General features: G+C 44.9%; 1 protein-coding gene across 1 annotated transcript; it reads left to right on the top strand.

Annotated features, from left to right (window-relative positions):
• Positions 1–26: 26 nt before the first annotated feature.
• On the top strand, positions 27–25,650 carry LOC102081628 (zinc finger protein 420). Its single transcript, XM_019357478.2, has 9 exons — positions 27–169; positions 276–639; positions 5,718–6,726; positions 11,490–11,677; positions 12,501–13,410; positions 14,779–14,884; positions 19,014–19,200; positions 20,682–20,993; positions 23,249–25,650. Exons 2-9 carry the CDS (start codon positions 468–470, stop codon positions 23,992–23,994), a joined length of 3,630 nt encoding a protein of 1,209 aa, XP_019213023.2. The 5' UTR covers positions 27–169; positions 276–467; the 3' UTR covers positions 23,995–25,650.
• The last annotated feature ends 1,105 nt before the right edge of the window (positions 25,651–26,755 follow it).

Genomic DNA, 26,755 nt, shown 5'->3' with positions numbered 1-26,755 from the left:
TGGTGGAATGATGCTTCTCATCTGATCTGCTTTGTCACTAATAGTTCTTTTACTTCTTTAATGACTGAGCCGTGATGTTCAATCCTCTGACTTGAGGTTGTAAATATGAAAAGAGGACAAACAGCATATAGCATGAATGATTGTGATTGGGAGCTGAGCCCCCCTAAAGGTTTGAACCTGAGAAATAACGTTTAAAATGTATAATTGGTGGGACTCTTGTTTTTAATGTGAGTGATATTTAGAACATGACGTGAACGAAATAACTTGTTTTTCAGACGGAGATGGAAAAGGAGGAAAGAAAAGTAACTGTCCTCCTCTGGCGGAGCGTCGCCGTGCGGCACCAGGCGGAAGTAAACCAGGAAAAGGCGGAAGTGCCGTTAGCTTTATTGACTGAGCAGGAAGTGTGTTGTTGTTGTTGTTGTGTGAGCTGAGTGTGTGAGCCGAGTGTGTGAGCTGTGGCAGTAACAATGCCTTCAGTTCAGTATCTGAGAGAGTTTATCAACGAGCGACTAACTGCTGCTGCTGAACAAATATTCTTGGAGTTTGAAAAAACGATCGTCCAGTACGAGGAAGAGATCGACCGTCAGCGCAGACTGCTGGATATCACCTGGAAACCCCAAATCAAGCTGCACAGGACAGGTGAGTGTCCCTCTGAGGGAGGATCCTAATCACAGCTCTGCGGGACATTTATGATTGTGAGGACTTTTTGGAGATGTGAGCTAACAAAGAGCAAACAGAGGACAGGACTGCACTGTGCTCCATTCAAACAGCAGGCGGTGGATTTGAGGCTTTTCTCTGACCTGGATCACTCAATCAGTTTCTTTATGTTTGCTGTCAAAGTTGGAAAACATCGAAAATCGATGTTCAGAGTAGATTATTTATTCCAGATGGATTTTATACATATAAATATAACGTTTATATAAATGTATGTTTCCTGTTGCACTTGTGAAAGTTGCAAACAAATGTTGGAAACATAAAGTCGCTGTGCAATAATAAAATATCTAATGTGACTGATCTACAGGCTGTTGCTCGTCCTCAGCGCTGTGATCTGCTGCTGTGCTGAGGACTGTTTGAAACCAGTTCCACTTTATCTTAATGTAAACACACCTATTCTGTGTGTGTGTGAAGCAGCAGCTTTTTGTGGTGCTGGAGGGTTTGTGTACCTGTACCAGGCCCTATCCTGGAGCCGGGCCTGGAGTGAGTGTCTGGGGGGCCACAGCCCATAAAAAGCTGCATGAGGGGCTTTAGGGGTTCTGTTCTTTGTGCCTCGAGCAGTTTAATCTCTGACCAGTCTGACCACAGAGGTGAGGAAAGTCACTTCTCTGGCGGACGAGCGATACCAGCATGATGTAGTCGGGTTTGCCAAAACACACAGCTCGTGTTATAAAATGAATCAGCTGGAGACGGGCTGCACTCTGGCCTGGATTTGCCTTCTGTGAGCCGGGCACTCGTATCCCCTCTGTGGGTGTTTCCACACAGGGTTACTTTCCTGTGCCTTTGGGTCGGGGAACAGGTCCTGACTGTTGTTTGGATTTATGCTCTGTATACAGAGTACCCAGCATGTTTCAGTCCTTTACTGTACCCTTTAAAACCCAACAGTTAATGCCTGACTGTGGCCACGCTGAATGCTGATTGGTTGACGAGCTGGCTGAAACAGATGGAAAAAGTATGAAAAAACATAGAAGATCAACAAAAGGACGAGCTGTGTCTGCAGTGGACATTGTTCACTGCTTTGGACACTCGGTTGGACTTCAGCTCGTTGTATGTTAGAACTCTTCTCTGCAGCTGGCTGATGAAAACAGCAGAAGCAAAGGAGCCACAGGCTGGGTGCACTTTGGCCGCTGCCTCGATGATCTGTGCAGGTAGTCTGTACCTCCCACGGTCTGCCACCAGGCTGCCAACGGAGAATCGCAGTGAGCCCAGAACACAACTGTGGGACCGTCACTGTGGCTGAGGTCACTAAAGCAGACACACGGTAAGGTTTGAACGAATATATCGACCATCGACGATAGGCTGAGCCTTTCGCCGAACTAGAGCGATTTATTTATTTATTTATTTATTTATTTGTCCACGAGTAAGTTTGCTAGTAATGTTGGTTGAAGCTAAGAGAAGCAGTCAAGGGAAAAATAATAGCGCTGTTTTAATGGCAGCGATTCATTTACTCAAACTCATAAAAGAAAGAACGGCAGTAGCCTGTGTTCAGAAAACACAAAAACACTTTATTTAAATAAGAACAAAACCACAACAGTGGGGAGACGAAGAGGAACTGGCTCTGTGTTTTCATCCTGGCGTTGTTCCCACTGGGGCAGCGTCCGCTCTTCGGCAAAGGTTTCTCCTTTTGGTTCTGTCCTCAGGTGATGCGTCGACGGTCTTGTGTCTTCCTTGATTTTGTCCATCCACCGTTTCTTCGGTCTGCCTCGAGGCCGGCGTCCTTCTGGGTTGATCCTCTTAGCCGTTTTTGCTACCGAGTTCTCATCGCTTAGAATCACGTGTCCATTCCACCTCAGGAGGAACTCGAGCATCTTTTCCTTAATGGGACCACACCTAGTCGCTTCCATATGTCCTCGTTCATAACACGGTCCCATCTGGTAACTCCCGGGCCCCATCGGAGCATGCGCATCTCCATGGTGTTTAGGGCCTGCTCATGTGTGGTCAGTGCGGGCCAATATGCGGGCTACTGGGCGGACCACCGTGTGTAGATTTTTCCCTTGAGTCGATCTGGCATTCTTCTGTCACAAAGGACACCAGTGACCATTTTAACCAGGCTGCATCTATTCGTGTTTGGACATCGTAGCTGATGACTGAGCCCAGGTAGCAGAACTCTTCTTTGTGACAGAAGAAAGAAGCTGGCTCTAACCATGTTTATCTGTCTCACACACTCAACCAAACAACTAATACAAAATTAAACAAAAAGTAAGTTAAAAATCGAAACGTCTCTTCCAGCGAACATTAAAAAATCCCTGATGTAAAGTCTTTTGTGTGATTTGGCGCATTTCAAATAAATAAATAAATAAATGATGGAATAATCCAAAGAGTCTCTGTATTAAAACTGAAACAAAAGAAGGTCAAATATAACCTCCAAACAAAATGTATAAATTCTAAATGGGTGAATCAGTCTGTGCATGATCGCTCCGCCCATCAAAAAGTCACCTGTGCGACTATATCACCTATGATTGGTTATTGGACTGACAACTGTCCTGGAAAATTTTCACATATCCCCGAACCTGAATACACGGCCTGGTAGGATGGATGAGAGTCGCCCCTCAGGGGGATGACACGTCTCAGCACCCGGGGAAGATTTATCACCATGTGCTGAGTGCTTTGTTTTGGACTGGGAGAAGGCAGCAAACCCTCGGGGGGTCCTGTGGGGAGTGTTTTGGGAGTCTGGGATGGACAGTTTGGTCCTTGTGTAAGTGCAGGTAGAGCTTGGTTCACACTGTTGTCAGAAAGCAGACCCGCTGACTCTGCTCAGAACTTTTATGGACACAATTTGAGCTGCAGCCAAAAGGCAGAGCGTTTCTGTTTCTGTGGACTTGGGCTCATTAGACCAGTGTTTTTCAACCTTTTTTGAGTCGTCGCACATTTTATAGATTAAAAATATCCCGTGGCACACCACCAACCAAGCTTGTTCTAAAATGACACACTGTAGCATAATGCAGTTCATATAATGGCAAGTTAGTCCTCAGTGTGAAACCTGGTCCTGACTAGATGAGCACAAAGATGATATTCTGGTAGGAATTGAAGACCCAAATTTCACGAAGTTTTGATGAAGTTTACCATGTGCACAACATCATCCAACACAGGAGCTAGGTCTGCTGGTAAAGTCTTGGCAGCAAGCGCCTCGCGGTGCAGAAAACAGTGCGTAACAGTAACATCTGGGTGTATGCTGCTCCATCAGTGCAGACACTCGTGCAGTTTTCCCACTTCAGTCCTCTTTGTTCAAATATTCGGATGTAACCTGAAAAATTTCCTCTCCTGTTGTTTTTCCTGGCTTTGCCTTGCAAAGAGAAAGTTTTCTCTGATGGAGTCTCCATCCACCACACGCACATTGGCCAAGAGTTGGGAATGTCCACTAATGTCCGTAGACTCATCAAGCTGCACTGCAAACTTCCCACTGATGCGCATCTTCTTCCAAACACACTTTCAATGTCTGCAGACGTGTCATCGATACGGCTGAGAGCGGGACTTTGGCAATTTCTGTAACCGCATCAGGACGAGCATCTCATTCACAGTGGCATTGCAGGCAGGTAGTATTAACGTCTCCGCTACAGTGTGTGGTAAAAACACCTTTGTGTTTTTTCTCATTAAAGTTATCCGATTCTCAGCGAGTTCACGAACAAAATAGTCTGTGTTCTTGTTTGAGGGATGTTTTGTACGGAGATGACGTTAAAGCCTGCTTCGGACTGCGGCACTGTTTGAGAGCTTCTCCCCAAACACAACGGAGTCGGTGCAGTCGCAGTGAAAGTAAATCCAAACGAAAGATAACTTTCGCTGTATTGCCTCAAACTCACCGTTTTTGCTTTCTTTTGACCACCGCTCGTCTTCTGGATTAGAATTTTGTCCAGGGCCCAGTTCGGAGTCTGGAGTTTTTCTTTTCAAATATTTATCCATCTTTGTTGTACGTCTTGCAACTACCACGTAGCGTGCGCATCATAATTCTATTGGCTTAACTCAACAAGGTCATATTGCGCTACCCACTGACATGAAAGAGTAATTACTCCACCAGTCACCTCATTGAAAGCACAGATGCCCAGAAATGATTTTATTATTTCCAGTAATTATTAAATTGTATTTTTTGGACCAATTAATTGAAATTAAATAATTTCTCACAGCACACCTTTGTGCCGCGGCACAGTGGTTGGGAAACACTGCATTAGACGGTGGCGTTTAGCTTGCAGTGGGGTTGTTCACAACAAGGGGAGGAGCGACCCCTCCAGGTCAGGGAGTTCAAGTTCCTGCCTCAAGCTGAGGTCTGTCAGTGTTTATCTTAATGCCTTGTGCACGAGTTAGGGAATGGAGCAGGAGATGGACAAATCTGCAGCGATGCACATGTTGTACTGTCTATCTGTCTGTCTGTCTGTCTGTCTGTGGTGCTGAGGAGAGAACTGAGTGTGAAAGCAGAACTGCAAAGGACAGCCGGTCAGTCTCTCCTATGTCTGATAACGAGCTGGTCCGCACAGTGGCAGGTCAAACAGTCACACACAAGCACGTTGCTTGCATGGAAGCACCTCACTATAAAGTGAACCTCGGGGGGAGGGGGAGCACCAAGAAAGCAACAAACAACAACAAACGTAATCTGACACCAAATCGTCCGACCTGGCTGAACATTTTAAAGACGCTAACGAAGCCAAAGTGGCGAAAGCTCTCCGCAGCTCAGAGTCGATTTCCTGTTGTCTGGTGTTCCAAACATGCAGCAACATGATGGAAACACCCGTTCAAGCTGCTTTTGTTTGGTGAAGGAAAATATGTCAGCGGCTCATTTTCAGCTAGATTTTTGTACCTCTGTCAGATCCTGTAACTTAGTGCAGTTTGGGGGAAATTGTTTGCCTTGAAAAGTGATTTTTGTTTGTATATGAACTCATCGGCAAAGTAAAATGCAGTCGGTGCTTCTCCAGTGGTAATCGGTGCCGACTGAGGCGTCTGTCATGTTCACACTGTTGGCTCAGGTGGATTTCTCTGACAACTTTTTGTTTGTGTGTCTCCATTTGTACCTTCAGACCTCCAACAGCAACATGTCTGTGGTGAGGAGGAGGAGGAGGAGGAGGTTCAGCAGAGGAACCGAACACAGTCTCTACAGATTAAAGAGGAACAGGAGGAGCTGTGCATCAGTCAGGACGGGGAGCAGCGTGCACTGAAGGAGGAGACTGATACCTTTATGGTGACTGTAACTTATGACGACAGCGACCTCAGTGAACCTGACCTGGACAGCGACCAGCTCGGCTCTCGCAGCTCTCTTCTATACGAGAGCCGAGATCAGGAAGGAAGCGAGAGCTTCGATTCTACTTCAACTGCCACTAGAAACATAAGTCAGAGTAGCAACGCAGAAATCTTTCCCACATCAGAGAGTCAGTGTAACACCGACACAGTCACCAAATCTCTAAAATGCAATGTTTGTGGAAAGGTCTTTAAGCCTTTTAGTGACCCGTTAGCATTTAAGAGACACATGGCAGTCCACTCGGGTGAAAAGCCATACTCCTGCAAAACGTGTGGGAAAAGTTTCACTAAAAATAGTACTTTACTGGGCCACATGAGAGTTCACACAGGGGAGAAGCTGTATTCTTGTGAAACGTGTGGGAACAGTTTTACTCGAAAAGGTAGTCTGCTGGTGCACATGAGAATCCACTCGGGCGAGAAGCCGTACGTTTGTAACACCTGCGGCGAACGGTTTTGTTACTTATCGGCGCTTAAAAAGCACAAGGCGGTGCACACGGGCGAGAAGCCGTATTCCTGCGAAACGTGTGGGAAAGGTTTTACGGAGCGTGGCAGTTTGTTGGTCCACATGAGAATCCACTCGGGCGAGAGACCGTATACTTGTAAAACCTGTGGGAAAAGTTTCACTAAAAAATGTACTCTGTTGGTGCACATGAGAATTCACACCGGCGAGAAACCGTATTCATGTAAAATCTGCGGGATGAGTTTCAGTAAAAATGGTGGTTTGTTGGTCCACATGAAAACTCACACAGCTGAGACGCTGAAGTCGGACATTTCTGTGGGAAAAGACTCTCTGTGAGGTCAGCTTCATGTCACCTTCTCTCCGTTGTTTTCTCTGTTCGTACCGGTGACCACACTAATGTATTTATTTAAAGATGTAGTTACGTGGGCCAACCAGCTAGGAGGCGCACTTTACAGCTTTAACACAGACTCTAGACCAGGGGTGGGCAATCTCAGTCCACGAGGGCCGGTGTCCCTGCAGGTTTTACATGTGTCCTCGAACCAACACAGCTGATTTAAATGGCTAAATTAGCTCCTCAACATGTCCTGAAGTTCTCCAGAGGCCTGGTAATGAACTAATCATGTGATTCAGGTGTGTTGACCCAAGGTGAGATCTAAAACCTGCAGGGACACCGGCCCTCGTGGACTGAGATTGCCCACCCCTGCTCTAGACGCTGACCTGTGTTTGTTTCAGAAATGGGAAGATATGAAATCGAGAGAGGCAGCAGGAGTTTGTTTCGTATTGTCAGCATGAAGAGAAAGATGTGTACTCGTTACCAGCACTGAATCAGATATAACTGTGATGAGGGCTGTGCGATATGACCAGAATCTCCTGATAGAAGACATTTCTCATCCTGATAACGATAAATATCACAAAATAGTGCTTTTTCTGTAAACTTTGTGAATCTCGGGCAGCTCGACCTGTGGGAAGTGTTTCCAGCTGGGCGTCGAGTGTTTTGACCGTGTTAGATAGAAGTTGTTTCTTTGAGTATTTATTAGACGGCGTGCTGCGGGGAGAAGCCTGTTCTGATGTTTGAGTCTAAGGTTCATTGTGAACACCCGACGGCTCGTTTTTGCTTCTCGTCCGTAAACTCTGTCCACACTCTGTCACGTGATTCTTGTGTGGGTGGTTGAAGAGGTTTGCTGTGTTTGAGTCTGAGGTCTGCACCGGTTTGCACCATAATTTGCGTAGTACAGTTTTCAGGTCCGTGTCAGATGTTTCATAACCAAACCATGAAAACATATCACCATAAACAGTGGATTTTACTGCAGTATTATAAATATACGTAACAAACGATAGCGTATATAATAACATTTCAACGTCCGATATATTTCGTCGTATCGCACAGCCCTGACTATGATTTAGTCTGAACATTTGCTTCATTCTTGACTTGATATCTCTGCAGGCTCTGCCATCTTGTTTTTGTATGTGGTTAAAAACAGTAACAGTAGGTGAATGATGTCAGGACAGAGTGTCAGATTTAAGTTGGCGTGTGTTCCCCGCTTTAATCTACAAAACCCAGACTCACAGCTGAAGATCATAACAAAGATCTGTTTTTAATATTTTACATTTCTGAGCCAGTCGTGCTGCCTGTACAGCCACGAAGGGCTCGTTATTTCCCAGCTGTGCTCTCTCTGAAACAAGCACGCTGCTTGGGTTACATCACAGTCTGCAGCAGACCTCAGCCAAATGTAACATGACTGTTAGCGTTACTTGTTTCATATACTAATAGTTCAGATTGTATTTATTAGAGAAACAGCGGCGGTGCTGTCAGTGTGCCAGCACAGACACTACGTACTGTAAATATTTCAAACCACAGAAAAAGTCTCCTCGTTTCTTTGTGTCTGCTCAGATTACTGCTCAGCAGTAGCTGCGTCTCACACACGTGTGTTACAGTTTTCATGTTTGCGTTTGTTGTGAGTCGCTGTGCGTCAGTGGATGTGCTGACAGGTGTCACTGAACTAGTTTTAGCTGAAAACTGCTTTAAGCCACCAGTGGAAATAACTGTATTTATTCATTAGTTTGCTATAAAAGCTGTTCTGAGGTTTTTCTGTGAGACCCTGCCTGCTTTGTGCACAGATGTAACTTATATAATATCCATACGATAAAGCTGTAAGTGTTTCCTGTTTGTGCGTTTCTGCAGCTTCTGTGGTGTCCTCACTGCTACATTAATGTCTAATCATGCAAATCTAAAAACAGGACAGGTGGAGAACACAGACGTGAGGTCTTCCATCAGTTCGTAAACCTTGACTGAAGTCTGTGTTATTGTCTCAGTTATTTGTGGATTGAGCGTCAAAGCTGAGGAGCCCTCTCGTGCTCGCGGCTTCTGTTTGAAGGACGTTTTGTGTTCACACTACATCTTCAGAGGTGACACTAACGAGATTAAGACCATGTTCAACATGCTGTTGTAAAAAGCTCTTCAGAAATAAACATTGTTTTGGCCTAAAGTGTTGATAACTCGAGTAACCATCAGGATGTGGAGTTGGATACACTTCACAGAAACAGAGGGCACAGTGTAGCAGGTTTGTGTGCTGCCTCTTAAGGCTCCTACAGGCTTCTCAGACTTTGTTCTGCTGCATTAAATGTTTGTACGTTTGTGATCTGCATCCTCAGAGGTAAACTCAAAATACAGGCATGAAAAATGTTTTTGTGCAATGATTTGAAGCAGCTCTGCTCTTCTGGCTGCTGCTGTAGGAATGATAACGTGCTGTCCCAGGTGGACGAGGTGTTGCCTCCAAAACTCGTCATCACAGCTGTGCCAGACGAGTGAAGAGAAACTAGACTCTACCTGACAGACCAGAGAAGTTTAACAGTGTGTGGCTCCCTCTAGTGGATGTTGTGGAGTATTCTGTTGTCTTTGCTCCAAAGGTTTTTGTACAGAGTTTTGGTGTTTCCTGTCACTGTGGGCTGCAGAGCACAGTAGTACACAGCAGAGTCAGACAGCTGAAGCTTCTGGATCTTCAGAGGAACTGACTTTTCTCTTTTGTTGAGCTCAGCATCAAATCTGTCCTTTGGAAACTCCTGAGCGTTTTCTGCTGTTCCCGAAGTGCCACGCAGTAAAACATACTTTGGAAAGTCATTTATTTCTTGTTTGTACCAGAACAAATATGGAAATGGATCAGATGTTTCAAATGTACATCCAAGTGTAACTGTGTCTCCTTCAGCAGCAATGACATCTCCTTGTTCCTGGATCACTTTGTCTTCTCCTTTACACTCTGAGGAAGAACAGAACATGCAGAGGAAGAGATGGATCAATAAACATGATTGAAGTTATTGAAAAGTTCCACAGTGTAAAATGATGAAATCTCCTCTTTCTGTCCTTGTTGTGAATCGTGTGCAGAGGAAACATGTTGATGTTTGTATCTTACCAAAGAAAAGAGCAGCAAGAATAATCCACAGCCAATGTTCCATCTGTACAACAAGGTTTCAATCAACAGGAGAAACTAGCTGATGTTCAACATTCAGTCTGAGAATTGTTCTCTTCACAGCAGCACTTATTATTGACACAATGGTTGAACACAGTGCAGAAGGAGAGCACCGCCTACTGGATGATGTCGCCCTCTGTCTCCTCTTTGAGCTGGATGTTCACTTCTCTCACTTCCTCTTCCTCCTGAGTCACAGACTGTTAGCAGCATTTGAGTCACTGTGAGGATGGAGCACTTTGCACTGTGTGCAAGCACAACGAGCCAAATGTTCTCCATCACTGAGGCCATTAATGCTTCTCGTGCTTAAAGTGAGACTCAGGGTCAGATATTTCTGCAGATTATTTGAGGTTTAAGCGTGACATCCTCAGAAGGCTCCAGAACATCTGAGTTGTCATGTTTTACAGTTGTTTTTGTCAAAGCAAAGAAAATGTATTTAAGTGAGTTTTGCATGTTTTACAGCACGAATTCAAAGCAACACTAACATTGAGAAATATCATTTTTAAGACGAGGAGCACCAAAAACATCACACAACAGATTCAAAGTCGTTGATCTTTCTAATTCTGTCTTCAGCATGTGAGCTCAAACTTAAAGAGTATTCTGAAGTTTAGGTTGAAAATGAATTTATGATGGTCAAGTTACTGTTTAGTGTTTGATGTGTAGAATAAATATTCCTTCCTACTGGAAATTGTTTTGTAATATCTGGAGACATTTAAAAGATGTGGAAGCAAACGTCACTGTTTTAAAGTACAGAAATGCCTCCACAGATCAGAGGAGAGCAGGAAGTCTCCAGGGTCATGGACACTTTAAACCACTCTGGGAAAAGAGGATGGATATAAAGCTTTGTATGGACTGTGACTCAGAAGGTGTCAGAGCAGGTTAAACATCAGTGAACAGCAGCTTTACCAGGAATACGTCCTGATGCCACAGTGTTGGAAAAGGAGGACAGCTTTTACTTTAAACTGACACACAGTACATAAAGGCATGCAGATCAGTCAAACCAGGGTTGTGTTCATTGTTCCTGAGGTTCATATTAACATACAGGGAAGGATCAAGGATGGATGATCATTATACACCAGAGAAACTGTGTACAGGTAACAATATACTGAAGATACAAGTCAGCAGACGTCCTGACAGAGAGCCAACAAACACAACAGAATCATTCTGTAAATAAGGAATGAAGCAGTAGATCAGCCTGCAAAGCAAGCTCCACAAAGCTGAGCCTCTTATCAGCTTCAGACACAGAAATACAAAGCATGATGAAGCAGACACGATGCAAAAGCAGTGGGTGGAGGAAAAGGAAGGATGACGGTGTTACAGGACAGAGGAAAGCAGGAGAGAAGAGTCATCAGCACTTTGGACGCTCTGGTTTAAACAGCACATTGTTCATAACAGGAAACAGGGAAATGTGACAGCTGTGAAGAAACAACATCTTCTTTTTCTCAGTGACGCTGGTCCACACTCCACGCCAGCAGATGGCGCTAATGCACCATTTCCATGTTTTCCAGCCACCGGGAGAGCTTCCCTGTGACACGAAGCGGAAGTGAAGAGGAAACGCTGCCAGTATTGTTCGCTTTCCTCCGGGAGCTTCAGCAGGAAGACGGAGCTGTGGTCGTCTCTCCGCCGGATCTGTGAGCTGTCGGAGCCGCGATGTCGTCAGTTCGCTACCTGAGAGAGTTTATCAACGAGCGACTAACTGCTGCTGCCGAGGAAATCTTCCTGCAGTTTGAAAAAACGATCGTGCAGTACGAGGAAGTGATCGACCGTCAGCAGAGGCTGCTGAGCATCACCTGGAAGCCCGAAACACAGCTTCACAAGACAGGTGAGCCTCAGCCTGACGCGGGGGAGGAGCTTTGGTTCCCACCTGAGCCACTCAATGAATCAGAGCCGGAACACTTTATCAACCCCAACCTGATTTCTTATAGATGCTCAACTGTAATGTAAACAGATACTAAAATTAGGTCCTCTGTTCAAGGTGCAGCATATGACATGTTAAACAACAATGTTTATGATAAAAACGAGATATTAGAAGTGAAAAAGGTGTCACAGCGAGGAGGCGTAAAGCCCACTGCACGAGTACTTCCTGTGGAATGAGGCTCCTCGTCGTGGAGAGGAGGTGCAGTCAGTAACTTTGGCAGCGTCCTCCTTTCTGACGTGCTGTCAGACAGCCAGGCTCCACATCCACACCCACACCAGCCACACAGATCGGTGTGCTGAGTCTGTTGGTGTGTGCTGCCCCGGCGCAGAGGATGGCACCGACCACCACACACTCCCCTCAGTCAGCGTGAGCACTGCAGGCCACATACTGTCACACAGATAGTCGACTATTCATGTGAGCGGCGAGGCATCCACCTGCACCACTGTCAGTTCACCACCCAGTAAAGCCGGCCCGATGGTGCTGAAGGCACTGGAAAAGTTCAGAAACAAGATTCTCACGCAGCTCGTCAGCTGTCTGTGTTTTCAGCACAGGTGTGAGGCGTGACCTTTGACCCTTTGCATGTTCAGACTCATCCTGAAGATGCAATAAAATACTCCACAGAGTGGGAGGGCAACATGTTCACTCTGTGGAGCCTCATTAGTGGTTAAAACAATATATTTGCTCTGAACTGTTTTGCTGGAATTCTCAGATTTCTTGTCTCTTTCAGTCCCTCCAGACGTCCCACAGCAGCATGTCTGTAAGGAGGAGGAGGAGGTTCTCCCCGAGCAGCAGGAGAGGAGCTCCAGTCTGGACCAGGAGGAACCAGAACCTCCGCAGATTAAAGAGGAACCCGAGGAACTGTGCAGCAGTCAGGAGGGAGAGCAGCTGGTGCTGAAGGAGGAGATCGATACTTTTTTGGTGACTGAAACTTATGAGGAAAGCGAGCACAGCGAATCAGAGCCGGACAGCGATCAGCTCCTCTCTCACAGCTCTGCTGAGAGAACCGAGATCCGAGACCAGGAAGGAGTCAGGAGCGCAGATCCAGGAGCGTCTAGAAGTCACAGCAGCAACGCAGAAGACTCTCCTGTGTCAGAGAGTCAGTGTCACGCCACCACAGGGGAAAAGTCTTTAACGTGTGGCTTTTGTGGGAAAGCCTTTAAGAACAAGTACAAGATGATTGATCACCACAGAGTCCACACGGGTGAGAAGCCGTATTCTTGTGAAACGTGTGGGAGGAGTTTCACTCAGAGGGGAACGCTGACTGTCCACATGAGGACTCACACAGGCGAGAAGCCGTATTCCTGCAAAATATGTGGGAAAGGTTGCACGGTGAGGAGTAATCTGATGGTCCACATGAGAACGCACACGGGTGAGATGCCTTACCTGTGTAATACCTGCGGGGACAGATTTTCAGACTTGTCGACATACAAAAGACACACGACCGTCCACACGGGAGAGACGCCGTATTCCTGCGAAACGTGTGGAAAGGCTTTTAACCGAGGCAGTAATCTGCTGCGCCACATGAGAACTCACACAGACGAGAGGCCTTATTCCTGTCAAACGTGCGGGAAAATGTTCACACGCAGTAATCATTTGTTGCGCCACATGAAAATTCACATGGGGGAGGAGTCCCAGTAGTGGTACTGTTAGTGGTGCTGGTCACGGGTCCAGTACTTTAAAGCTGTCCTTATACACAAAAAAGAGAGAAAACTGTAATCCTGTCATACCAGGATGCTCGAAGTATTATTCTTACAGTGTGTAAGAATGAAAACTTCCAGTTCGAACAGATATTCAGGAGTGACTGCAGCCTCCGAGTGACAGGTGGGAACCTGAAAGTGGGAATTTGGGATGCACAAACCCAACTAGTTAATTTGGATCACTGTGAGTGCTGCAGGCTGCTCACATATCTTACCCGGCGCACTGACAGATGAACTGAAGTGTGACCACACCTGCGTGTTTATTCTCTATGACATCCTCACAAAGACCAAAGTCTGTGTTTGTATGTGTGAAACAGGAATAACACTTCCCACGTCTGCGAGTGCGTCAGGGTCCGCTCAAGTCCCAGTGACTTAACCAATCACAGCAGATGGCCCCGCCCCTCCCTGAGCCTGGTTCTGCTGGAGGTTTCTTCCTGTTAAAAAGGAGTTTTTCCTTCCTACTGTCGCCAAAGTGCTTGCTCATAGGGGGTCATATGATTGTTGGGTTTTCTATGTATGTATGTAGGCTCTACCTTACAGTATAAAGCGCCCTGAGGTGACTGTTGTTGTGATTTGGTGCTGTATAAATAAAACTGAATGAAATCATCGGGCGCTTTTCATCCACGTCCCTGCTGGGTTTTTGAGATTACCCCAGGCAGTTTCCATCCCAGAGAAAGCTCTCTCCAGGATGGGAACAGCAAAAACGCATCATTAATGTCTCAATAAGTAACAAAGTCGGTCAGATTAAATATAAAAGATAGCATTTATGTACCCAGAGCAAACCTTTGTTCTAAACCACAGAGCTCAGCGTCACACTGGAGCATGTTTCCCACAGTGAGAGGTCACAGTGATGTTCAGGCATCAAAGCCTTCAGTGACGGTTTGGTGTGATTTTAAGTGTAAATGAATTATAACCTGATTTTCCTCAGTACCGCTGAATATGTGGAGACTGTTGATGCTTTAAAACAAACTGTAGGAGCTTTTTGTTTTTTAATAGAAAAAGTTTTAAAAATATATATATGTTTGTTTAGGCTGTTTGATTTTTAGAGGGACGGATATTTAATCTTTTTAAGCTCATTTTTGTTTGTTTACACGAGTTTATTGTTAGATTTGTTTTTGGGTTTTGTCAGAATCCACCGAAGGAGCAACAACAGAAGAAGCAGTGTTAGAGGTGGTGGGAGGTTAAATTTGAAGGATATTCTGAAAAGCTGAAGGCAATACATTCAAATTAAAACAATAACTCATGATCATTGTGACAGTAATAAAGTGTAAAGTCTGGAGGTGGTGACTGTGTCCTTCAGACTCCCAGCCAGGACCTGGCTGCCGCTGCGGGACCTGGCTGGTGGTGTTTGCTGAGGTGTCTGGAGGCCTCTCTGAGGGGCCCACGCGAGGCCCAGCCTGCTCCGTGGGCATGTGTCAGAGCCGAGGAAAGCTGAGTTTGGTTCATCTTTCCTCCAGCTTTAATTCATAAGCTCACAGCTGTGGATGAAAGCAGTGACTGTGACTTACTGCATTTACAGCTATTGAATAGAGTCATTGATTTTATTGATTGTTGTTGTTTAACTCATGCATGCATCAAATAAAGTATTTAATCTGTAACACTGTCCTCTGTTTGACTTCTTTAAACTGCCAGCAGCTCGTCCTCAGTCGTGGACAAATACAGATCTGTGTCAGCTCCTTATTGGAAGCTTCTAAGCAGTTTTCTCTAAACACACATGAACATTTACTTAGCAGTAAAGTTGACACGCAGCCTGAAACCTGTGCAGGACCGAAGCTGTGATCAGAGCTGCTGTCAACCACAGTGGTGTATTTGGGGTTGGCCTGTAGGGGGTGCTGGTGGTCAGTCTTGTACTGTTGTGTGTAGTCACACCAGTATAATGTGAGGGCTAACCTGGGCTTCTGTACTGGGTTGCCATGGCAACTCTCACCAAGATGAAATGAACAAATAAACTGCACACACACATTTTAGTGCCCAGGCTGCAGCAGTGGCCTTTGACCTTTAGCTGCTCACGGTCCGGCCTTCACCTTTAAAGGCTCCCACAGACTCTGTGTCAGGATCCACACATGCAGCAAGCTCATCATCGTCTCTGTGTCTGCAAAGTTGATGAGGTTTGATAAACTGAAGTTGGACTGATGTGTGATTATGACAAAATTTTCACAACTTCTGTAATAAAGTCAGTCTGTGTGGTCAGAATAGCATCACCACGGAGGAATCCACACAGGTGAGACGCTGTGTCGTCCTGAAGCACGAGGGAAACGTTTCAGACAAAATACAGATTCAAGAACTGCCTGGAAACATGTTTCAGTCTAAAAGCAGCTTCAGACTAATAAAGACCAGAGTGAGAAGTTTTATTCAGATTCATGTGTTGTATAAATGCTATTTCTTTGTTAGTGTGCTTTTATGTTTGGTTTGTGGTTGATGTGGATTTGCTGCTCATGTGAATCCTCCCACAGTGTTTCATTAGCAGCTGTAACCACAGTGACTCTGATAAAACAGGAATTAGCAGAATCCATCTGATATGAAGCTGTGCTTTGAATACCACTTCCCTCCTCTTTGAAGAGTAGTCAGATATCTGTGTTCAGGTTTTTGTACAGCCTCTTCTACACTTTGTATCACTGTGTTTGTAGAGCACAGTAGTAGAGAGCTGTGTCTGCCAGGGTTAGTGCTGTTATGGTCAGAGTAGTTGCTCGATCTGATGTTTGGGTTTTATAACGTTTATCAGGAATATATTCACTACTCAATGATCTTGCTCCTTTCCAGAGTATAAACTGAGGAGCCTGAAGGTCAGAATCATGTCTGTACCAGTAAAGGTAAGCACCACTTGCAGTTGTCTGATAGCTACATGTGAGTTTGACAGATTTTCCTTCTGTTTCAGTGACTTCAGTTTGTTGAGGAGTGATTGAGACTCCAGCTGTTAGTCCTGGAAAAAGAAAGAAGAAAAGTAGTGAAATGCAGTCTGTATATCTGCTTAATGCAGCAGCTTCAACTAAACTTTAATCCCTGTTCTTAAACTCACCTATAATGTGAGATAGAAGCAAAAAGAGGTGCAGCAACATGTCTTTGGAGTTATTAAAGCCAGACAGACAGCACATGAACAATGTTCTTCCACTGCAGCACAATGACCAACAAATAATGTCATTGGATGAGCTCAACTTCAGTGGGCGGGGCCAGTTTAATAGCTCAGCCAATCAATTAGTTTTGTGCTTCCACAGCAGCTCTGTCTCTGTCTCTGATCTTTACTGCTTCATTTCTCTGTTGTCTTTGTCATCAGTCCAATGACACAAGAATCAGAGGTTTAACAGTGTGTGGCTCCCTCTAGTGGATGTTGTGGAGTATTCTGTTGTCTTTGCTTCAAAGGTTTTTGTACAGAGTTTTGGTGTTTCCTGTCACTGTGGGCCTCACAGCACAGTAGTACACAGCAGAGTCTGTCACTGCAGCAGAGGAGATCTGAAGATCCAGATGGTTTTTTCCAGACAGTTTTGTGGAGAATCTTGCAGCTGATTTTAGAAACTCTGACTTTCTTGAATTGTTCGTCCCTGATATGTGGATGAGGAACTCTGGAGGTTTTCCTGGATATTGTCGATACCAGAAAAAGTAATCATTAATTATAATATCTCTGGATAATCTGTAGGACAGAGTGAGAGTGTTTCCTTCTAAAGTGGACTCTTCATCCTTGACTGCAGTGAGCTGATCACAGCTGACACCTAAAGGAAGAGATAAATGTTGTTAAAGACGATGTTAAACTGTGAGCGCCTGTTCCAGTGATTTCTAGCAAACAGATCCTTTAAAGACATTTCTTCTTCCTGCTTTAACCGACCTGTTAGTGTGATCAGAAACAAAGGAAACATGAGCCAGTAATGCAGTGACAGCATCTTCCACACACTATCTGTTCTGTATGCTTCAGATATTGAATGTATCTGACAGTGGGAGTCCTTTTCTGCTCTGCTCTGTGACAGTGTTGCTCCTCCTTCAGCCTCTTCCTCCTCTCATATCTCTGCATGTTACAAACACCAAAACCAAACCTCAATACATGTTACAGCGGGAGGTGCAGCTGTCTCTGCAGCTCCCACGTTCCTTGTGTCACGTCTAATCAAGTTATGTTTTCATGTCTGTTTTTTTCCGGTTCCAGACTCAAGTCTTCATCTCTGTCTGTGTCTCATCTTTCCTGTTTTATTTTGACAGTTTGTCTTGTGTGCAGAGTGTTCACTTTCACTTCCTCTCGGTTTTGTTGTTACAGAGGAAGGAGGAATAATCAGGAAAGGGTGCCTGAGGAAGGGAGGAAATGTGCACTGGTACTCATTTGCAGTGACAGGCTGATGTGCAGAGCTATAGGACCACAGAGGGATAACACCATGAAGATATAGGAAAGAGCTGCTGAATCTAAGTTAAGAATGATCAGTGATGATCAGTAAGCAGCAGAGTGGCTTCATCCATGATGTTTGCTTTGACAGTGTTGATCAGATGATTGGCTGCTGAGAGAGGAGCTGTGGTACTGAATGAGGGAGTCTGTGAGGGTGAACATGCAAAGAGCAGAGGTAGTGAAGGTGGCTGAGTTTAAATACCTGGGATCAACCATGCAAACGGACAGTTCACAAGAGAGGTGAAGAAGAGAGTGGAGTGGGTGGAGAGTGTCAGGGGTGATCTGTGACAAAAGGACAGCAGCAAGAGTGAAAGGGCAGGTTTAGAGGTGGCAGTGAGACCTGCTGGGATGGATGTTTGGAGACGGTGGCTCTGACACGAAAACATGAGGCCGAGCTGAAGATGATCACATGTTCAGCGAGCAGCATGGATCAGAAATGAGTCCATCAGAGAGGAGAGGCTGAGAGGGTTTGGACACGTGTGGAGGAAGGAGGGTGGATATATCAGACAAAGGAGGATGAAGATGGAGCAGCCAAGCGGGAGGGAAAGAGGAACAACTCAGAGGAGGTTCATGGGTGTAGTGAAGGATAGCATGCAGAGGACTGGTGTGACAGAAGAGGATGCTGGGATAGGAGGCTGATGACCATCTATGTGACTCCAAAAGGGAGCAAGCAGAAGAAGAAGTTCATCGTATCATGAAAAGATTGAGAGAATCTACAGAAACCTGTACAGCTGACTGACTGTTGGAGATCTTCAGGCCCTCTCACAGGTTTAGAACACCTTTAAAATGTCTGTAGTTTTATGGTTTAAGAGATTTTTGTTGTTTAATCAAAATGTATTTAAGCTGATAGACATTTCTAGCTGGGTTAATGGTGTCCGTTTAAAAAAAAATAACCCTTTGCTTTTATTCACTTATTCTGTGTATCCTGTCTGTCTGTGGGTATTTATATATAATATGAATTCTTTTATTATTGACAAATAAATAAATCATATCACCAACAGATGCTATGGTAAAGTCAGCTGAGAGAGAGGCGGAAAGAAAAGTTAACTGCCCTTCTCTGCCGGAAATTTACTGCGCGACACCAGGCGGAAGTAAACTAGGAAAAGGCGGAAGTAGCGTTAGCTTTTCCTCCGAGCAGAGAGTGTGTTGTTGTGTGAGCCGAGTGTGCGAGCCGAGTGTGTGAGCTGTGGCAGTAACAATGCCTTCAGTTCAGTATCTGAGAGAGTTTATCAACGAGCGACTAACTGCTGCTGCTGAACAAATATTCTTGGAGTTTGAAAAAACGATCGTCCAGTACGAGGAAGAGATCGACCGTCAGCGCAGACTGCTGGATATCACCTGGAAACCCCAAATCAAGCTGCACAGGACAGGTGAGTGTCCCTCTGAGGGAGGATCCTGATCACAGCTCTGCGGGACATTTATGATTGTGAGGACTTTTTGGAGATGTGAGCTAACAAAGAGCAAACAGAGGACAGGACTGCACTGTGCTCCATTCAAACAGCAGGCGGTGGATTTGAGGCTTTTCTCTGACCTGGATCACTCAATCAGTTTCTTTATGTTTGCTGTCAAAGTTGGAAAACATCGAAAATCGAGGTTCAGACTACATCATTTCTTCCAGATGGATTTTATACATATAAATATAACGTTTATATAAATGTATGTTTCCTGTTGCACTTGTGAAAGTTACAAACAAATGTTGGAAACATAAAGTCGCTGTGCAATAATAAAATATCTAATGTGACTGATCTACAGGCTGTTTCTCGTCCTCAGCGCTGTGATCTGCTGCTGTGCTGAGGACTGTTTGAAACCAGTTCCACTTTATCTTAATCTAAACACACCTGTTCTGTCTGTGTGTGAATCAGCAGCTTTTTGTGGTGCTGCAGGGGTTTGTGTACCTGTACCAGGCCCTATCCTGGAGCCGGGCCTGGAGTGAGTGTCTGGGGGGCCACAGCCCATAAAAAGCTGCATGAGGGGCTTTAGGGGTTCTGTTCTTTGCGCCTCGAGCAGTTTAATCTCTGACCAGTCTGACCACAGAGGTGAGGAAAGTCACTTCTCTGGCGGACGAGCGATACCAGCATGATGTAGTCGGGTTTGCCAAAACACACAGCTCGTGTTATAAAACGAATCAGCTGGAGACGGGCTGCACTCTGGTCTGGATTTGCCTTCTGTGAGCCGGGCACTCGTATCCCCTCTGTGGGTGTTTCCACAGGAAAAAGTGAGGATTCAGAGGTGCTCCTGCAGGAGGACGGGGTGGACCCACCCTGGGCTGTTTCCTGTCTGGGGGTACTCCCGCTCCCTCCCCCTTTCCTGTCTGCTCTGCTGCCCTAATCTTTAAAGTGAATCCAGGCCTCGTACTGCTGTAACGTTTCATGCTGGAGAACGGTTTGACGTCTCATTCAGCTTCCACAGTTTCAGATGAATTTTCACTCATATTTACCTTTTGTGAATTCATCATTTTCTGCAGGGCGTCAGACACTCAGAGCAAAACATCGATTCATCATTTCTGCACAGATCACTGACCTCTGTTTCCATATTGAACCCAGAATCATTCAGGCTCCGTGATTAGAGGTTTGGAGTATGACAGTTGCATGTAGTGTAGCATCTTCTTCTCATACAGCAGTGACCTGTGTGTGATGTGATCCAGTATATGACAGATATATATGTGCTGGACCGAGCCAAGACACACACATGCATGGAGAGTGTGGGAGCTTACACAGGTTATATGACCTCTTTAACAGAAAAGTACTTCATTTTATTCTAGTTTTTGCTCTTATTCACACTTACGGTTGCAGTGAATATTTACTCAGTTTTCTCTCTTTAATCACATCAATCTTAATTTTCTGTCCTCCAGATGTCCCAGAGCAGCCTGTCTGTGAGGAGGAGGAGGAGGAGGTTCTCTCTTCTCAGCAGCTCTGGAACCAGGAGAGGAGCTCCCGTGTGGACCAGGAGGAACCAGAACCTCCACAGATTAAAGAGGAACAGGAGGAACTGTGCAGCAGTCAGGAGGGAGAGCAGCTGGGACTGAAGGAGGAGACGGATACCTTTATGGTGACTGCTGCTGAGGAAGGAGAGCACAGTGAACCAGGAGGAGGCAGCGAGCACTTCTTCTCACAAGGTTCTGAGACCTTTATGCGTATTCAGTCCAAATCCAAAGAAATTTCAGGTGAGTGTCACTCTGAGGGAGGATCCTGATCACAGCTCTGCGGGACATTTATGATTGTGAGGACTTTTTGGAGACGTGAGCTAGAGCTGGGCGATATGACCCAAAATTCATATCTCGATATTTTTTTAAAGCCATAAAGTAAGAACAAAAAGAGAGTTCTTAGTCAAAGCTGTGTCCCAGATGTCACACAGGCACTTTTATTAACATACAGCATAGATGTACATGAAAAAGACTACTCAAAAATAAATTATGAGCATTTATTAAATAATGCTGCTCTATAAATAAAAGAAAACTATGTTGTTTTGTGCATAACAAAGAGCTCACAATTGTGCAGTCAAAATGTAAACTAACAGACGCTGAGCATAATAACAAAGACAGATTTCACAGCTGCTCTGTTCCCAACTTCTACTGCGTGACTGACAGCCTGGAGTTTGAAATCCGCTTCGTAACCATGTCTCTGAACAGGAGCCATTTATGGTCCTTATACACACACAGTACGGTAATATTACACTGAAGCACAGTACGTATCACTCCGCGAGGCTCCTCGGTAGCCGTAATGCTCCGACAATCCATCAAGCGGTGCAGCTCCGTAGCTTAGCAAAGGCGGACTAAAACATTTTTTGACAGATTGCTGAGCGCTGTGTATCACATAAAATCGGTTCGCGGTCATCAAGCACAACCAGAATTCATACAAAAGGCGCGCTGTCAACTTTTGAGAGAATGAAAGGATTTCAGGCCGTGCATGGCGTTAGCGTGGCTAGCTCGTTAACACGTTGACGCCGTCCAGCCCCACGCACGGGGCGATGCGCAGTAACTCGTCAACGGAGATTTGCCGTGTCCATCTTGTCGCTGCCTGCAGGTGAAGCGATGGGGGAGGAGGGGAAGTTGTGTTCAGTGAAGGAGAGGCGAGGCCGAGTAACGTTGCGTAAAGACAAAAGTGGACGAAAGAGAGGCAAACTTGCTGCTCCGCAACTATAATTATAACGTAACATAGACTATATCGATATAAAGGATATTGTCACATCTTATATCTCGTATAAAAATATATCGATATTTTTAAAAAACTCGATATATCGCCCAGCTCTATTGTGAGCTAACAAAGAGCAAACAGAGGACAGGTGATGATGGGCTGCAGCTCGTTGGTGCATCCTGTCTTGTTTGGATGCTGAGGTGTAATCTCAGTATCGAATACTTTGTGTGTGATCTTTAAGCTTCATAAATTCTAGAAACATACATTCTTGTAGATGGCAGCCACATACTGAGCATTGTTAGCTCGTAGCACTGCTGCTGGTGCTTCAGTAGTATTGCTGACCTCTGCAGAGGTTGTGTAGACTCCATATCTGCACCCAGTGCTGCGTCACGGAGTTTTTTTTTGTAAATTCATTTTTAAAGATGCTCAACAGAGGTCTTGTTCTATAGGCCAGAAAAAAAAAAAAATATTTTTTATATATAAATATATTGGGCTGAATTAAAACATGTATTGTTTCTGAAACTATTGTTCATTATCATAAATAAATACATAAATTCGCAAGTTCGATTCCTGCCTGGGGCGTCTGTATCCAGTAAGGGTCCTAAGGCTAGACCCCCTATGCTAAAAAGTAAGCCTACCGCAGACATGAGCGAGACAGATAAATATGAAGGCATGCCGGCTCGGACGTCGCCCGGATCAACAAGGTCCGCGTCAGGTGTTGAGGAACCAGGGCACCCTGACGACAAGTGGGCTACTGGAACAAGAAGGCATCGGTGGGCAAGAGACGAAAACAGGGCGTTGTTGGAATGCTACTACGCAAGTAACCCTGGCGGAAGGGGTTACATGAATAGGATGAGCGTCTCTCATCTGAGGCTCAGATGACAGACGCTCAGCAGCTGTATTATCTGGATGCTTGCTAACAGCACTGCTAGCACTAACTAGCTCCTCATCCACTGACTCTGTGTAGTATTAGCTTCTGCTTTTGGCTCAGTTTTTCGGGCTGGTGTAACTGCGACGCTGGTAATCTGTAACTCCAAGCTGTTTATTCTAACTTCAGAAATGTCTCTACCTTTAAAATACAGTTTTTCATGTTGATAGTAAGAAATGTAATGATTTCATTGTTGTCTGAATTAAATGATCAGATCTGTTAAATCTGAACTGCTTAAATGACCATGTGGGAGTGTTTTGTTATAGTCAGAAGTCTGCAATATTTCTGCTCATCACTTGTTATTTCTGTGAATTTGCCGATATATTATTAGTTTTTATAAAAAGTGTCCTTCTTTAGTTCCAGATGTTCCACAGCAGCCCGTCTGTGAGGAGGAGGTTCTCCCTGAGCAGCAGCTCTGGAACCAGGAGAGGAGCTCCAGTGTGGACCAGGAGGAACCAGAACCTCCACAGATTGAAGAGGAACAGGAGGAACTGTGCAGCAGTCAGGAGGGAGAGCAGCTGGGACTGAAGGAGGAGCCTGATACCTTTATGATGACTGCTGCTGAGGAAGGAGAGCACAGACCAAACATGGAGCAGCTCCTCTCTCACAGCTCTGCTGTAGATCATGGAGAAAGCAGGAACGTTGATTCAACTAGAAATAAAGTGTTAGCACCAACGAGACATCTTAGGAACAAAAGTCACAGTAACGGTGTAGACCCCCACATGTCAGAGAGCCAGTGCAACACTGACACAGTGAAAAAGCTCGTAACATGTGATGTTTGTGGCAAAGCCTTTAAGAGAAGGTCCCGAATGAAGGACCACTACAGGACCCACACAGGTGAGAAGCCTCATTCTTGCAAAACGTGTGGAAAAAGCTACACTCAGAGGAGCGCTTTGACTGTCCACATGAGAATCCACACAGGCGAGAGGCCGTACCCCTGTAAGACATGCGGGAAAATGTTCACGTACAGTAGCATTTTGTTGGCACACATAAGAACTCATACAGGTGAGAAGCCGTACCACTGTAAAATATGTGGGAAAGTGTTCACGTACAGCAGCCATTTGTGGCGCCACATGAAGAGTCACCCAGGTGAGAAGACGTAGTTTTCAAAGTTTATTAAAGGAAACTGTGAAAGTCAGGAAATATTAAGTGTTTGCTGTGTACGACTGGATTATTGTCAACTACTGCTGAATCAGAGTGAGTGTATGAGAGTGATTTTCATGTGTACCAGCACAGGAGAAAGAAGTAATGCTTGTGTCAAACAGACATTGATGGTCCTCACAGAGCAGTTTTGAAAGGAGCCCAAATGAAGGAAGTTTTCACTTGTACTTTTTGGGGTTGGACTTTAGGGGGTGCTCATGAGAAGGCAGCAGCGGAGGACTCAGCATCTGGATTGACGTTTTTGTAACTAGTCTTGTACTGTTGTGTAGTTAGTGAAGTTAATCACACCAGTATAATGTGAAGGCTGGGTTGCCATGGTAACACCAGGATAAAATAAATAAGTAAATTTCACAGATTTTGTTTGGACTTTCTCAGGGTGCATCAGGAGCTTTTTAATGAAAAGGTTGGATTTTAAGTTCTGACAAATACCTGAAAAGTTAAATAAAAATAATAAAAGTTAAATAAAAATAAAGCCGGCCTTGGACTGAAGGAACGAACCCTGATCCATGTTTGTTGGATGATCTGAGTGGGCTTTATCCATGACTACTCCATCACTCTGGTCAGGAATGGATCGACAGCATGTTCAGCGTCTTCGTCTGAAACTGGTTTATCATCAGATTTTAAATCACTGATGACTGGAGAATGATAAAGTTTAAGAAGCTGAAGGATCCGGACTGATGTGTGATTATCGTTCAAATAAACGAGGGAAACGTTTCAGCCAAACTACAGATTCAAGAACTGCTTGGAAACATGTTTCAGACTGAAAGCAGCTTCAAACTGTTCATGAAGAAGCTCAGAGTTTATTACATGTGATGTTTCTGAAGCCGCAGTTCAAACAGCTGAGCTTTTTGCTGCTGGATTAACAGCTGTGTGCTTTTACAACAGCTGGATGTTTGTGCTTCTGTGTTAGTGACAGAGAGACAGAGGGCTGGACGTGGTGACTGTCAGTGAGTCTGAGTTAGTGTCTTGTCACCAGTGGGAAGGAGTCTCTCTGTTCTCTGTTAATATAAAAGCTGTTTTCTGTGTGTGTGTGTGTGTGTGTGTTTTAAGTTTAACGTTTTGATCAGTTTGTGAAATATAAAAAAGCGTGAGGTTTGGCCGCTCGTATCATCCGTCTGTATCACATCAGCATCACACTGTCTAAGATGTAATGCTGCTATATTTAATATCTGAAGTGTTTTGCTGCAGAATCCTTTCATATTTGTACAAAACACACAAATACTTTAACCTCCTGCAGTAGAATAGCAATAAAATAGTTAAAGAAATAAAATTCCTGCATGAATTCCTGTTGATGGAGGCCTGATTGTGCTCCTGGTCGTCACTGTTAGGTTTTCTTCCACACAGTTGACCTCCTGGCCCGTCTGCTGAACGCTGCTGTGCTCTCACTTCATGTCTCATTCTCTCTGAATGCTGGATTTCATCTTTTAAACTGTGCCTCAGGCTTTTGTCACACTCAGATGTTGAAGTTTAGTTTCTGCCCAGCTCGAGTCTTTTTCTTATTTAATAGCACATTATTTAATGTACCATGAGAAAACTGAAGCAGATGTACAGCGTGGAAATATGAAAGTCTCTGTGTAAATAAAGTTTTTACAACATTTTCTGATGGCTGATTATTTAAAATTATGGATTAATTTATTTAATGTTATCGATTTTTCAGAGTAAAATAACGTTTTTTGTCACTTCCTGTATGAATATGGACAAAATTACAATATAAACCAAGGAAAAATGTGCTGCCAGCTGCAGGCTGATGTGTTAATGATAGTGAAGGTTTAAAACTGTCTAAAGTTGTTTGTTGTGTTTGCTGTGAGGACATGAAGCTGCTCACTGGAAACTCTCCCTGCTGCTGCAGAAACATGTGAGGAGTCCTCAGTGTTTAGATCAGAGGGAGTCTGGACTCTTGTGGTGGTGGAGCAAGGCTGAAGAACCATGCTGAACATCTGGATGGATGTGATGTGGAGCAGGACTGCTGATGACCTCAGTGGAAGGACCCACAGACTCTGGTCCTGATGAAAGGTGGAGGAGTGCTGCATCCATCTGACACTGAGAGGGGAAACACTTAAACATGAGAGCAGGACAATGATGTTTTCACCAGATCTGAAGGAGAGCATCATCATCTGATGTGATGAGTTCAAAGAGAATAAGCAGGAAATAATCCCATCAGATCTCTTCCAACTTATTAGTTTATACATATCAACTTCTCTTGATTTTCAGCTGCATTATGTTGAGGATTACTCCAGGTTTCCTAGGTTATTCTGTTCAGTATTGTTCCCCCCCCCCCCCCCCCCCCCCGTGTGTAGTTGCCCTTTGTGTCCTCCCTGTGTAACTTTGTTTATATTGTGATGTTAGTTCTGGTGCTTTGTGTTCCGTGTTTTCCTCACCCGGTCATGTGCTGCTCCTTGTTCTCTCTCCCTCCAGGTTGTCTCTGTGTACATCCTGTGTTGGGTTGAAGGTTCGTGTCTGGTGTCAGCATTTTCAGTTTCCGTGTCTTTCCCGTCCTGTCATGTGTAGTTATCCTCAGGGTGTTCCCCGTGTGCTTCCACTTTCCTCGTTACCTTCTGTGTTTTTATGTCAGAGTCCCCCTCTGTTCCGTGTCGCGTCGTCCCTCAGTGGTGTGTGCACTCCCCGTGTGTTCCCTGTGTTTCTTTGTGAGGTTAGCTTTGCCCAGTTTAGTTTTGTACTTTGCATGAATAAAGCCTTCTTTTG

Source organism: Oreochromis niloticus, linkage group LG18 (genome assembly GCF_001858045.2).
Source record: "Oreochromis niloticus isolate F11D_XX linkage group LG18, O_niloticus_UMD_NMBU, whole genome shotgun sequence".
NCBI classification, from domain to species: Eukaryota; Metazoa; Chordata; class Actinopteri; order Cichliformes; family Cichlidae; genus Oreochromis; species Oreochromis niloticus.
The sequence above is the reverse complement of the archived record's forward strand: the minus strand, read 5'-3'. Positions and strand labels throughout refer to the sequence as shown.

What these genes read in the sequence shown, in the direction of transcription:
- LOC102081628 (XM_019357478.2), top strand. Translation starts at nt 468, where the DNA reads ATGCCTTCAGTTCAGTATCTGAGAGAGTTTATCAACGAGCGACTAACT. An exon ending in AACACAGCTTCACAAGACAG is followed by an intron (nt 11,678 to 12,500) that starts GTGAGCCTCAGC and finishes TGTCTCTTTCAG; the next exon opens with TCCCTCCAGACGTCCCACAG. An exon ending in AGCCTGCTCCGTGGGCATGT is followed by an intron (nt 14,885 to 19,013) that starts GTCAGAGCCGAG and finishes CCGAGTGTGTGA; the next exon opens with GCTGTGGCAGTAACAATGCC.